The sequence below is a fragment of the Eptatretus burgeri genome, chromosome 4 (genome assembly GCF_056783735.1).
Source record: "Eptatretus burgeri isolate ZD-2024b chromosome 4, Ebu_testis_v1, whole genome shotgun sequence".
Lineage (NCBI taxonomy): Eukaryota > Metazoa > Chordata > Myxini > Myxiniformes > Myxinidae > Eptatretus > Eptatretus burgeri.
Window position 1 is genome coordinate 44694645 of NC_140964.1, and position 14278 is coordinate 44708922.

General features: G+C 42.3%; 1 protein-coding gene across 6 annotated transcripts in view; it reads left to right on the forward strand.

The window, feature by feature from the left end:
* LOC147027941 (voltage-gated delayed rectifier potassium channel KCNH8-like) overlaps window positions 1-14278 on the forward strand; it is a 603764-nt gene that overhangs the window by 94586 nt on the left and 494900 nt on the right. For all 6 annotated transcript variants that reach the window (XM_085877809.1, XM_085877808.1, XM_085877806.1 and 3 more), the window contains one exon: window positions 5550-5783. In XM_085877809.1, the coding sequence (XP_085733935.1) occupies window positions 5550-5783 (234 nt within the window). The remainder of the gene's footprint in view (window positions 1-5549; window positions 5784-14278) is intronic.

The following is a 14278-nucleotide window of genomic DNA, read 5'->3' on the forward strand; positions in this document are numbered from 1 at the left end:
TACACGGAGGGACGGGCTTGGCGGAACACAATGTGCGAATTCCCCTGTAAGCAGTAGGAGAATCACTTGATCACAGGTGATGCTCAACCCCCTCACAGATTCCTCGCACATTGGCCTCCTTGTCCACCCTTGGTGCATGTGCCGTTTTACGCCTCAGCTCCCTGAACAGCTCAGCTCTGCTGGTGCTGTGACTCTGGGCAATGGTATTCAGTTTCCCTTGAGAGACAAAATTGTTCTTTCTCCTCCGGTGAGTTCATAGACATCTTCCGGCAACATCAAGGATGGTGGTCTTGAAGGCACTCCACAACTCTTCAGGATCTCCCAAAGCACCCAGACCCCCCAAATCTCCACTCAGTCTGTTTGGAAGCCTCTCAGCTACCCTCTCATCCTTGAGCTTGCCAACATCCAGCCTAGGCTGGGATGGTACCATTCTCCTGGATTTAAGGTGCAACTTCAGAGTTGCTACAACAAGCCGGTGGTCACTATTGAGGAACTGAGCTTTCTGGTATACCCTGCAGTTCTGGATCATCCTCCAGTGACCATCAACGAGCACTTGGTCATTCTCCTTTGCCACACTGCCAGCGTTGGAATACCAAGTCCAGCGATGAGCTTGTGGGCGCTGAAACTGTGAACCAGCCACCCCAAGTCCATGGCTTCTTGCAAAGTCAAGGAACTTAGTGCTATTCTGGTTCATAGTTCCTGACCCATGGGGACCGACACACACGTCTCATAACCATCCCGATCAGTTCCAGTCGATGCATTGAAATCCCCCAAGAGTATAAGTATGTCTCGCCTGGGGCACTGATCAATCACAGACTCGAGCGTGGCATAGAATGCGTCCTTCACGGTGAGATCACTCACCTCAGTCGGAGCATATACAGAGACCAGGGAAATGACACCCATGGAGTGACAAATCCTTCGTCTCATAATACGCTCGTTGACCGGTGTCACCTCAATTATCATTGGGGTCAGCTTATTGGACACAGCTACAGCAATTCCTCGGACATGGTAACCATCAGAGCGACTAGTACAATCGTAGGTGTAACCACCCGCCATGATCTCGCCTTAATCCGGTCTCTGAACCTCTGAGAGTGCTGCAATACCGATGGCCAAACGCTTGAGCTCACATGATAACAGAGACAGGTGATTATTCTCTCTTAGGAATAGGACATTCCAGGCACCCACCCAAAGGGACCGCCTCAGGTTAACCCAAGGAGACTGCCGTCTGGTGGACGACACCTCAGCACCACTCCGACACACTCTCCCACAATCTGACCCAGGGATGTTACCCCGTGGTTTTCGTCATATCATCAAAGATTGGGGGTCCCGAAGGCTTTGCCCCAATCACATCATCCGGTGAGCTGCCCTGCGAAGGGAAGCTGCACAGGAGGTACTCCCACGGAGTGGGTTTCCAGATTTTTTATTTCAATGCTTTTGGAATGTTTTGCGGAATGAAGGGTTTTACGGTGGCCGGAGTGCAAATCCTGCCACCAACCTCCTAATAAGAAATAACCCAACTGCAGGAGGACGTCCGCAGACACAGTTGGGCATTAGATACTACTACTTTTTTGATTTTTTATGTCACGTACAGCTCTGCACAGAGCGTTGGTGCTGCCCAAGAAGTTTCTTGGTTAGGGTTATAATGGGTGGTTTGTCTTTGCCTTCCCAGCATTGTTTGTCTCTGCTCTGTCTTTTTAATCTATCCTTTTAATGCGTCAAGCAAGGAAGGAGCACATTCTCGTTTAAAAAAAAAAGTCTCACATGTCTTGGCTGGGGTTGAACCGCCGACCTACCAGAGTCAGAACGGACGCACTAACCATTACATCGCTGAGGCCACCGCCGCCGCCGCAACAAAGTGCTGCCACCGCCACCCCAATTACTCTGACCTTATGGGGTCAGCTGGGGAACGTTTTATAGGTTCAGTCTTTCACGAACTGGCTGTTCAGGATTGGTGTTCAACTGAAAGAGGCAGAAATTAGGAATTCGTTCATGGTGCTGGTGATAACTTACTTACTTACCCTTCGTGAAAGACAGCACGGGATCTTTAACGTCTGCCAATGAGAGATGCTGGCAGAGGGGTCCTCCAGTCTAACGTCCATCTGAGAGATGGTGAGCACATTAATGCCTTGCCTCTGTCTGCAGAAAACCAGAATGGCAGTTTATAGCTGGGTTGAGATTCAAAGCCAGGAAAGTTAACTTCGAGGTTGAGTCGACACAAAGCATTTGGTAATTATTCCCACGCTTTTTGAAAAAAAAAACGGGGGGTGGGGGGGAGAGCATATTTTAATCAGTTCCATTTGTCTGTATCTCCTCCTAAAAGGATGTGCAGAAATTCATAAAACTTGGTAGTTATGATCACCACATGGTAAGAAGGTGCAAGAGCAGTATCCCCCCCCCCCCCATCGTCAGGTGGGGTAAAAAGGTGAAATCCCCAAAAATGCAATTATGGGCATATTTTAAAATACTTTTTTTTAAAATGAAACTGTGTATATGCAATTCAACATTGAGGGACGCATGAAATATGTAACAATTTTTTTTGATTTGACCCCTGGTTCATGCCCCAGGGCATGGGGACTTTGGGTCAGAGGGGTCAAAATGGGGAATTTTGTTTTTAACTCAAACTTTGATACTGGGTCACGGGCGTGCCGTCCCTCAGAAGTTCCTGGTATAACTTTTTGCCATCTTTCCACTTTGCTTTAGGTGGGAAGCATGGAGATTTGTGATGGAATGCCATCGACTTCACTCTTTTTGGATATCATAGAGAATGTGTTCCAAGTATTGTTTTATTGTATTCCAAAATCATTTGATGTCCCTTTTTAACTGATGCGACAATCTTTGAGAGAAAGCAAATGCGTGAAGTTTAGCTTTTCCATAATCTTTAAATTTTGACAATCGGATTCAGAAATGGAATTTTGGTGTCAATCTCTTATCGACTCGGTCACGCATCGATAATTAGGTGACATTATGATTTACATCTCGGTCACACTTTAGCTCCAATAATTAATCATCATGATGTTCATGATTTATAATACGATATGAGCTTAACGTATTGACTCATTGATTTCTGTGTAAATTATTCAGATGTTCACATTTTGATCAAACACATACCAAGTTATTTTAAACTTTTCACAGCATCCCAAAAGCTTGCTAATTTTAATTATTTTTTTTTTTTTGTGATGATAGTTCAAATGCATGAAACCATGAAATTTGTACCTCTCGCTCTGAGCTAATTTGACCCGCAGAGTGCCAGCAAGACACAAAGGCCATATCATATTATGATATGCAAGGCTTGTGCTATCCCCACAGGTGCCAGTGTAGGCCTTGAAGTTTTGGCATTGAATTGTGGTTTTATTGGCATCCATCGCTTGGATGCAGATCTCACACAGTCGATGGGTGCAGATCTCACACAGTGATATTTTGATGAAACGATGTGTTTAACGATCAATAACTGACATGCAAACTGCTTCCATCACAGGGCATATTTGGGTGAAATGGCAAATGTTTCTGGTTTACCAATTTATTTGCCTGTTTATGCACTTGCTTGAAGTGTTGTAGCTTAATCCGTGCACTCTGTTCATGGTCGTGACATCAAGTTGAGGTGATGGTTGTGCAGTGCCACCAACCTGTGAATTTAGATTAGATTTTTTTTCCATTGTTCCTGCTCTGCCAAAACCCTTTAAATCTGAGCTAATGACTGCTTCTTGACTCTTTTATTACCTACAAGAGCTGCTTCCCACACCTTGATGTATCTCTAGCAACCTGTAATTTTGTAACTCCAGCATTTCACACCCGGAGCTATGGGTATGACTTTCACCATTGGTTGCCTCTTCATAAACATGTCGAGATGAAGCTTCCCGATGCATCATCGTTTTCAGTTTGATCACTTATTTTCACTTTCCAAATGAGTTATTTGCTTTTGTTTGAATTCCCATGGCTTTTTTATTACAAAGGATTTCTACTTTCTTCCTGTGTTGCTCTTCTGTCTTGCGGTGATCACATCATTCTGCACAATTCTAAAATCGATTCTCGATGGGACCTTTTTTTGAAATGAAATTAACGTTGTTGACGTCACACATGATGGAATGTATGAGGGGCATTGAAAAACGCTACCGATCTGAACCTCGGAATAATCCATGACATGCTCAGGTTATGTTCATTTTTCGATATACAATTAGGATACTGTATACTGTATAAGGGTTGGCAGGGTAGTTGAGAGATCTGTGGACTCTCCACTAGCCTGGGTTGGAATTCTGACCCAGCGATAAACTGCCACCATGGTGTTTCACAGGCAGGGCGAGGCATCAATGGATGTGCCGTCACTCAGAGGGACGTTAAGCCTGAGGACCCTTCTACCGGCATTGGTCGTTAGCCAACGTTAAAGATCCCACGATGTCTTTCATGAAGATGAGACGAGTTATCGCCGGCACCCTGAATAAATTACAAATTCCGGCCACCTTCAATCAAATGCCAGGCCCGGCCAGCTGATTTGTGAAAGTCTTAGGTCAAAAACCTTAGAAAATCTTAGGTCAAATTCTGCTGACCCCAGAAGAAGCTTAGAATAATTGTGGTCATTAAAGGAGCAGTCATAGTATCAGTCAGAGTAGTTTGAGTAATTATGTAGAAAATATATAAATACTTTTGTTACTTATAGATACATATGCTTTGTTATAAGTTTTTGGACGATTGTGAGCATCTCAGTAACAGAACTGTTTGAACGGATCTCCAAACCACATTTCTCATGTTACCACCACCTTTATTTGTCGTGATATTGGATATTTGTCAGGCAAATGCAAATCTACATTTATCATGCGAACAACGCATTACCGGTGTAATACCACTCCACTTTTGCACTTACACAGTGTTTTTTTCTGACCAACACTGAATTTATTGTTGCTCTCATTGCTCTCATTGTATCTATCTTTCTCTCTCCGATCACAGCTAATGTACCAACACCACGTTTAACACTCGAATTATTGTGCTTACTCACCATCACTGATGTTAATAATGCCATTTTCTTATCAAGACCCCCTTTCTTGCATGAACACTGCATTTTTTTTTCCAGTAATTTTGTGCCGATTGTTTTAATACTCATCATCGGTCATCATCATCAATGTTCCATAATCTTTACTGAGCATCAGTGATGCCAAATAATTATTTTTTTTACCAAAAGTTAAGGTGAGTGGTTTGCCTTCCCAGTTTCACTGGTCAGGGTAGGAATTTGGAATTTGTTGCTGGTGCTGGCCATAGCTCATCTCCTCTTCCTGAATGACAACGTGGGATCTCTAACATTCACAAACTAATGTTGGCAGATTAGATGCCCAGTTTAAAGTCCATCAAAGGGATGACACACATTGATACCTCGCCTTACCTGTGAAACACCAGGACGAGAGTTTATAGCTGAGTCGAGATTTGAACCCAGGCTAGACAGACAGATCAAAGGTGAATGCACATTCCTCTAGGTTATCCTGTCATTCCATTTTAACTTTAATTTTCTGCAAAAGTTTCTTGTTCTAACACCCCATTTTCTTTTTTGTTTCTCTCAAACTCAGACAGCAACTTTGTGCTGGGCAATGCCCAAGTACCCAAGACCTACCCGATCGTCTACTGCTCCGACGGTTTCTGTGAACTGACGGGCTACGGACGCACCGAGGTGATGCAGCGAGACTGTGCTTGCTCATTCCTTTATGGGCCTGAGACGACCCCAAACCTCATGCGCCAGGTGGAGCGATCATTGAGCGAGAAGGAAGAATTGAAATTGGAGATCATATTTTACAAAAAGAATGGTAGGTGGTACTGGATGCTTGATAACCATGCTGATTTACAATCCCAGTTGAAATAAATACATTGCCGTGAAGGAAACTTTTGCAATTTTTGACACATTACTGTATTTGGTATTTTGTGCCACATTGGAATAATTTTGCTTTTTGAGAGTGTGTGCTGCTGAATCAGTTTGCTTGGAAAGAAACATGTTGCACACATGCACAATAACTGGTTGTAGTTGGGACGATTCATATTCAAGAACAAAAGTGCTACCAATGAACCCAGGAAGGCAAGGCTCAGGTCTGACATTTTCACCACTGAGTGTTTTTCATCTGGTGCTTGGTCGAAACGTCTGATATTATATATATATATATATATATATATATATATATATATATATATATATATATATATATATATATATATATATATATATATATATATATATATATACACCGATGAGCCAAAACTTTTTGACAACCTGCCGAGTATGCTGTTGGTCCTCCGTGTGCTGCCAAAAACAGTCCACCGAGGTATAGACTCTACAAGACCCTGAAGATGTCCTGTGGTATCTGGCACCAAAACATTAGCTTTAACACCGTGAACACTTCATCATGTTCCTCAAACCATTCCCAAACAATGTGTGCAGTGTGGCAGAGCACATTATCCTGCTGAAAGAGGCCACTGCCACCAGGGAATACCATTACCATGAAGGGGTGTACTTGGTCTGCAACGATGTTTAGGTAGGTGACACGTGTCAAATTGATGTCCGCATGAATGGCTGGACCCAGGGTTTCCCAGCAGAACATTGCCCAGAGCATCACACTCCCTCCACCGGCTTGTCGTCTTCCCACAGTGCATCCTGGTGCCATCATTTCCCCAGGAAAACGGTGCACACGAACATGGCCATCCACGTGATCTAAAAGAAAACAGAACTCATCGGACCAGGTGACCTTCTTCCACTGCTCCAAGGTCCAGTTCTGACACTCGCATGCCCATTGTAGGCGCTTTCGATGGTGGACAGGGGGTCATCATGGGCACTCTGACCGGTCTGCGGCGACACAGCCTCATACGCAGCAGGTGCGATGCACCGTGGATTGTGACGCATTCCTCCCGTGACCATCATTAAAATTTTCTGTGACCTGTGCCACAGTAGACCTTCTGTCAGTTCAGACGAGACGGGATAGCCTTCGTTGCCCTAGCACATCGATGAGCCTTGGGCGCCCAACACCATGTCGCCGGTGTGTGCTTTGTCCCTCTTCGGACCACTGTCGGTGGGTACTCGCTACTGCTAACTGGGAGCACCCCACAAGCCTTGCCGTTTCAGAGATGCTCTGATCCAGTCGTCTGGCCATAACAATTTGGCCCTAGTCAAAGTCGCTCAGGTCTTTAAGACTCCTGCCCATTTCTCATGCATCCAACACATCAACTTCAAGAACTGACTGTTCACTTGCTGCCTAATATATCCCACTCCTTGACAGGTGCCATATGTATGTGTGTCTATATATATATATATATATATATATATATATATATATATATATATATATATATATATATATATATACATACATACATACATACACACCTGTGTACCATTTAATAAACAGGAAAAATTCTGGTTTATTAAATGATATTAAAAAAAGAAAAAAATTAATAAACAGGAATAATAATCAAACCCCCCCAAAAAAGTAGAGCTGCATTCCTCGACTTTTTTTTGCACATTCCTCTGGGTTATCACAAAAAGGTCTCCCTGGACAGGTAGTGGCACAGAAACAGTGGATAAGTTTAAATTGGAATTAGATAGGTACCTAGAAGTTATGGAGATAGAGGGGTATAGGGATGTTGACAAGACTTTAAAGTCACTTGGGCATTGATGGGTGATTGTGTGCATGTGTAAGGAGTGCTGTTGGTGGGGGTCTCATCAAGGGGTGTTGTGTGGTTGATGTCGTGTGGTTTTTCAACCAAGCCCATGTCCCCTCCCCTGAGGAGAAAAAAAATAGACAAAAACTACAACCCCCCCCAACAAAAACACAGTTAAAAAAGTAAAAAAATTTGTATTTTCTTCTCTGGATCTTGTGTTGATAAATTAGTGTGGTGTTGATGACACACAGGCATGATGGGCTGAATGGCCTCCACCTGTTTCTGATTTCCTTGTACATTCAAAATACAGGACACCACTCCCACGGCACATAAATATAGAATAACATACTGTATCTTCCAGCATGTGACATTTCTGGGGCAGCTTCGGTGTTCCGCGATGTCGCTGTGCAGCACATGGAGACGGAATTGGGAGGGAGCGGAGTACAAAAATTTATTGATTAATTGCTTAATTGAAATAAATAAATAACAATCGTAAAATATTTAATTTCATAATTAATTGGCTGATGTCATCCCAAAACCACCACTGAATCTGTAACTTTTTGAAAATTCAGTAATTAATTGAAAAATAAATTGATTAATTGCTCAATCAATAAAAAAATACCTTTTATAGCAAAATCATTTGGTCACTGTCATGTCCAAATATCAGCTTCCGAGCTCAAAAGGTGCTTGAGATATTGCCCAGATGAGAAAAAATAAATAAGTCCTAAATAAATCGATAATAATTAAGTAATTTATCAATTAATTGATTAATTTAAAAAATGAGATACTTTTTTTTGCCAAAGCACTTGTTCACGGTTGTGTCCAAATTTCAACTTCCTAGCTCAAAGGATGGCTGAGATATCGCCCGGACAAACAAATAAAAAGAAAAACAAACGGAATGAAAACTGAGTACGCCCTTTCAGCGCGTCATTGCGGATACCTTTGGCTCCCGGCGATGATGTCGTGCAGTGCCTGGAGATGGAATAGGGTGGGATGGTGAACTATCATGGAGTACGGTAGTACTCCATATGGACGGATGATGCTGGAAAAAAATGGCCGCCCATTCAAATGTGTGCACAATGATATCAACTTATAAAATGGCTTAAAAACTGCTATATAGTGAAGTCTTCAGCATTTAAAAACCATACCTTTTATTCTTGAGCGTTTTCTGAATTAACAAGACTTAAAAAGATGCCAGAATACATCGCTAAAGTACCACATCGGTAGATCACTAAATCACCAAGTTGTACTTCTTCTTCTGCCTCTACCTCTGCAAAAACAATGTAAAACTGTAGCCCAACCTACCTCAATAACTGCTGAAGCTTTGATGGTAATTCCAATGCGAGGAAGTTACTTTGTCTCTGGGCTAGTGCACGCAACCTAAAATTTAAAACCATATATATCATTAATCACTTTATTAGGAAAAGAAATCAAATGTAAATGTGGACTCGACGAAACATTGATATCATTTGACGTTGGTCCATCACAATTCCACAACAAAAATATATATGTCAAAATATGTCGTGATGGTAATCCATCAGAGGATTGTGGTGTCGTATTGTGTTGTCATTCCGACTTTGTTTGGTTGTTGTTTTTTTGAGATTTCATCCCTCAATGGTTTTCCAATTTTTTTCATGTTTTTTTTTTTCTTGTGTATATCCACATATATATATATATATATATATATATATATATATATATATATATATATATGTATATATATATGTATATATATATGTATATATATATGTGTATATATATATATGTATATATATATATGTGTATATATATATATGTATATATATATATATGTATATATATATATATGTATATATGTATATATATATATATGTATATATATATATATATATGTATATATATATATATATATGTATATATATATATATATATGTATGTATATATATATGTATGTATATATATATATGTATGTATATATATATATGTATGTATATATATATATATATATGTATGTATATATATATATATGTATGTATATATATATATATGTATATATATATATATATATATATATATATATATATATATATATATATATTGTTGTGGATCTAGAAGCCAGATGCATTCAAACATACAGATGTCCCAAGAGTCAGTTATTCCGTTAAGTAAATGTGAGACAGGTCCCTTCCTTTTGTCTAGTGGAAGAATCAAAGGTGTGCGTTGCGATGTCCTTTTAGGAAGGTTATTAAATCTTTACATCTAACAACCATACAACGAACCCTCCAACGAACATCCAACAACCATCCCATCCCCCATCACCATCCACTGTCCACCTGCGTCTCTGGAGCCTCGTGTTTTGAGGAAATTTTTTTGTGAAGTACCTTTTTGGGCGAGTCCGCATGTGTGGAGTTGGCGGGCTTCCCGGTATGGCCGAAAATCCTGCCCAGAAAGGGCAGACCAATGGAAGCCCTGCCCAATCAGGGCGAACAGTGACGTCAGCTTCAACAAGGCTCCTCCCCGCTGAGGGAGGTTCATAAAATTACCAACACCGTCCTCACCAGGAGTTCTGTGGAGAGGAGTTCTGTGCAAGAGGAGTTCTTTGGGTATTCTGAGGGAGTTCGGTGGACGAGAGTTCTTGGGGGGGGGGGGGGGTCGTTCGTCGTCTTGGTTGTTGGGTTGCGCTGGAGTTCGGAGGGTTGCAAGGAGTGCTGCTTGCGAGGAGCATTGCCGTGAGGGAGTCGTGGAATTCGCACAGTGCTTGAAGTGAAAGGCTTGGAGTTCGTGAAGCAACCCTGAGAGCAGAGAGAGTTGGGCCCAGATCCCTGCCTCGGACTCCGCTCTACTCGACCCGGGCTCCTTCGCAGACATGGTCTCCACGTGTGCGGCCGTGGACCGAGCCGCATGACCATGAACAAGTGCCGCACCATGGAGCACCCCATCCCTCTAACGTGCAGGTACCCCGCCGAATCGCAACCCCAGCTCGTCTCTCTCCCTGGCTGCGGGGGTCCAATAAAACATCTGGGTTTCTTATCATCTGTGTGTGGCGTCAGTCCAACAAGTAGAATTGTTTAAGTGTTTGATCATTGTAAATCTCGCCTGCCTTGTATCCCCACGTAAATCTGCCTTGTGTCCTTTTTCTCTTGTAAATTATTTGTAAATAAATGACTGTAGAAATGTTCTCAGTTCGTTTCCGGCTTTTCCTTCATTGGTCCAGCATGGTTTGGATCTGAGTTTAGGTGGGTTTTTATACCCGATAATCCCTTCATCCTTGCCGGCACGGCTTTGGCAGTTCCCGCTCAACTGCACCCGAACCGGAGTTGCTAGTCGGGAGTTGGAACTCTACCGCAGCTGGTAGAGTGACCCGGTTCAAGCAATACGTGCCGAGGGTGTGGTTCCCCGGTAGTCGAAATCGCGAAGTTAATTAGGTAAATTGGTTCGAGACAAAAAGACCCTACGCTTCGCGGTTGAGATATTGGCGTCCACGGTTGGTTCAGTGACCCGCCGGCTTTGGGAATTATCTGGAGCGACGGCCTAAAATTCTGGGGAGTCTGGTGGGAGGCGACGTAACCTCCCCCACCTAGTGGTCATTCTCGCCACCGACCCCCGGCCCGCAACAATATATATATATATATATATATATATATATATATATATATATATGCACACCTACATGTACAGACATCCATACATACAAACATACATATTTACGCACATTGTTGGCTTGACTTGGAGTGTGTGGGACGGCAGGAAAGATGCGTGAGAAAGTGGCTCAGGTCATGGTGAAAGGCTCACTCGGTATTTTGTAGGAATTTCATGGAGGCAGGACGATTGGTGAGGTTAGTTGTTTGGCTCCTTCTTCTCGAACATGACTGATCATGAGAGATGTATAACGATGTACTTGTGGTGCGGTTGTTTTTTGTGTGTGGTATGGTTGTTTTGTTTTGAGTGTTGTTTGTTGCGAGGCTCGTTGTTTGGTGGTTCCTTCTGCCTAACAGGAGTGGTGACTAAGCATGGAAGATTTTTTTTTTTCTGTTGGAGATGTGTGTGGTGTGGTTGTTTTTTTGTTGTTTGTTTTGTGTATGGTTGTTGCTATGTTTTGAGCAGTGTATATCATGAGGCTAGTTAGTTGGTTTGTTGCTCGAACACGTTTCCAGTGCAGTGGATTCTGGGATTGGAAGTTTTGTTATTGTGTTTTGTGGTCTCACTGGATGGGGGGAGGGGGGAGGTGGCACGTAAGTGTCTCTACTGACCCACCTCAGCGGGCCGTATCGAGGTTAAAGGGCCAGAATGGGATGATGCTGAGTACTTCGACTGAAGAGTCGAGAACACTTGTGGCCCTGGTTTGTTTTGAAATTGTGTATACTAGTATTTTAGAGAAAAAAACAGGGGCATCAAAAAATAATAATAATTTGATACACCCTGCTGGTCTAGTAATAAACAAGCAATGAGCAGATCTGGTCTCATGCAAAGTTTCACCTGTTTTCCAGTGGGCTTCCTCTGGCCAATAGAAACTTGCACCTCTTGCACTCTATCTTGTACCACGTGTCTACATATATAACCACTAGCACCTTTTGTACTCCTTCATGGGATGGCAGGTCAGCTCACTTTATATCCATTTGGGATTGATGATGGCCAGGGAGCCAGAAACATGTCCTGTGGAATGATTGGGGAAGAAGTAGGTTGACGATCGTGCCAAGAGCCTATGTAGGGTGACTGATGTTGCAGTTGACACTGCTTTAGGCAGTGGGCTGTTCGATGTATTTCACAGTATGCAACTGATCCAGATTGCTGTGTGTGTGTGTGTGTGTGTGTGTGTGTGTGTGTGTGTGTGTGTGTGTGTGTGTCCCACTCCCTGACCGCTATCCCCCGCTCTCTGGCTGGCAGGAAGACTTATGGGTACACACACACACACACACACACACACACACACACACACACACACACACACACACACACACACACACACACACACACACACACACCTCAAAGCTGTCTATCCTGGGTTTGATTCTTGATAAAGTTGTAAACTGTCATCCCAGTGTTTCACAGGCAGGTTGATTCAACAATTTGTGTGTCATTCCTCGAATGAACGTTAAACTGGGCATTCCATCTTCTGGCATTAGTTGGCGTATGTTAGCAATCCTTCAATGTCCTTCACGAAGAGTCTGTGAGTTATTGACGGCACCCGAATAAATTACAAACTACAACTGGGAAGGTAATGATAAAACAACCCAGTGTAACCCTTGCCAAGAAATTGCTTCAACAGCATCAATGCTCTATAACAGAGTATGGTACATCAAAATCAGTATGTATGTCTGTGTGTCTTTTCATTTCGCTTTGTTTGCACAGAGTATGGACAAAGATCATGCTTTTCAGTTGCCTTTGGCTCCTATTATTCACCTCCCTGACACCCCCCACTCCCTCCTCCCTTCCTTGTTTCCAAGTAGACATGTTAAATGCTTGTGGTTTATTTACCCCTTTCATGAAAATACAGTGTGGTTTCCTGGGATATACAATATTTATCATGTGTGAGAAAAAATATTTTCATTGGTTTAATAGTTCTCTCTATCGAGTGCAGCCTGTGGCTGCTGGTTGCATCATTTGTAGGGACACGGCTATGCCGCTGATGCAGTGTCCCCCTTACCAATACACTACACTGGTGCTCATTTTGCCAACCTCGGAAGGATGACAGGCTGAGTCAACCTCCTGGTGTATTTAATTCAGCAGCCAACGGGGCTTGAACTCAGGACCCTCGGATCCCAAGCCGCCACCCTAATCACTAAGCCAGCACCAGGCTTAGGTTTAATCGTAATGACCCTATACCTTTCAATACAATCTCGAGTCAGGCAAAACAAGCTTTTACTGCATTCCCATTATTGACTTCCTCACTGACAACTCTTTGAAATAGGAGAGTAATTTTATTTTTTGCTAAAGCAACAATATTGATTTTTCTTATTTGTCCTTGAAACAATTGTTTCGTATTTCACAAATACCGCAAAGTGCCTTTTTTTAAAACATCATCCGTTATTGATGTCAAAAACGAATGCATCATATCCCATGCTCATCTATATACAATTTAGTTTATGAGGTGCTCCTTTGTAACTAATGAATGGAGTGGTTTCACTGATGTGACATTTACTTCTTGTGCTGTACTTTACATAGAACCTTGGTCATGATGGTTAATAGTAGATCTATATATTAATTTTTTTAGCCACTACAGCTGGCCTCACCACAAAGGATGTTTTTGGTGTCAGAAGATTGATTTCTGGGTGTGGATATTGAGGTCAAAAAAAAAAAAATATATATATATATACATTATTTATTTATGGGGTTGGCAGGATAGCTTCGAGCAGTGGTTCTCAACCTCTTTTCCAATATGGGCCACACCTGCAGCTGTTGATGTGTTTTCTGGGCCACACCCACATAACTGATGACTTCCTGTTTATCCATTTATATAACTAATTTCATGACCCTGTAAATAACCAATTTAAAGATGGAATTTGAAAATTTCCAACATATTGGAGGTTTGATTTGTGAGTCACCTCCACCCAAGGTGCATGACGTTTTAAAGCACACCCATTGGTGACTACACAATTTCTGGTTCGGGGGGGAGGGGGGGTGGGAGATTGTTAGCATCTTTAACTTTTATAATTTAAATTTTTTTTTAAACAGGACG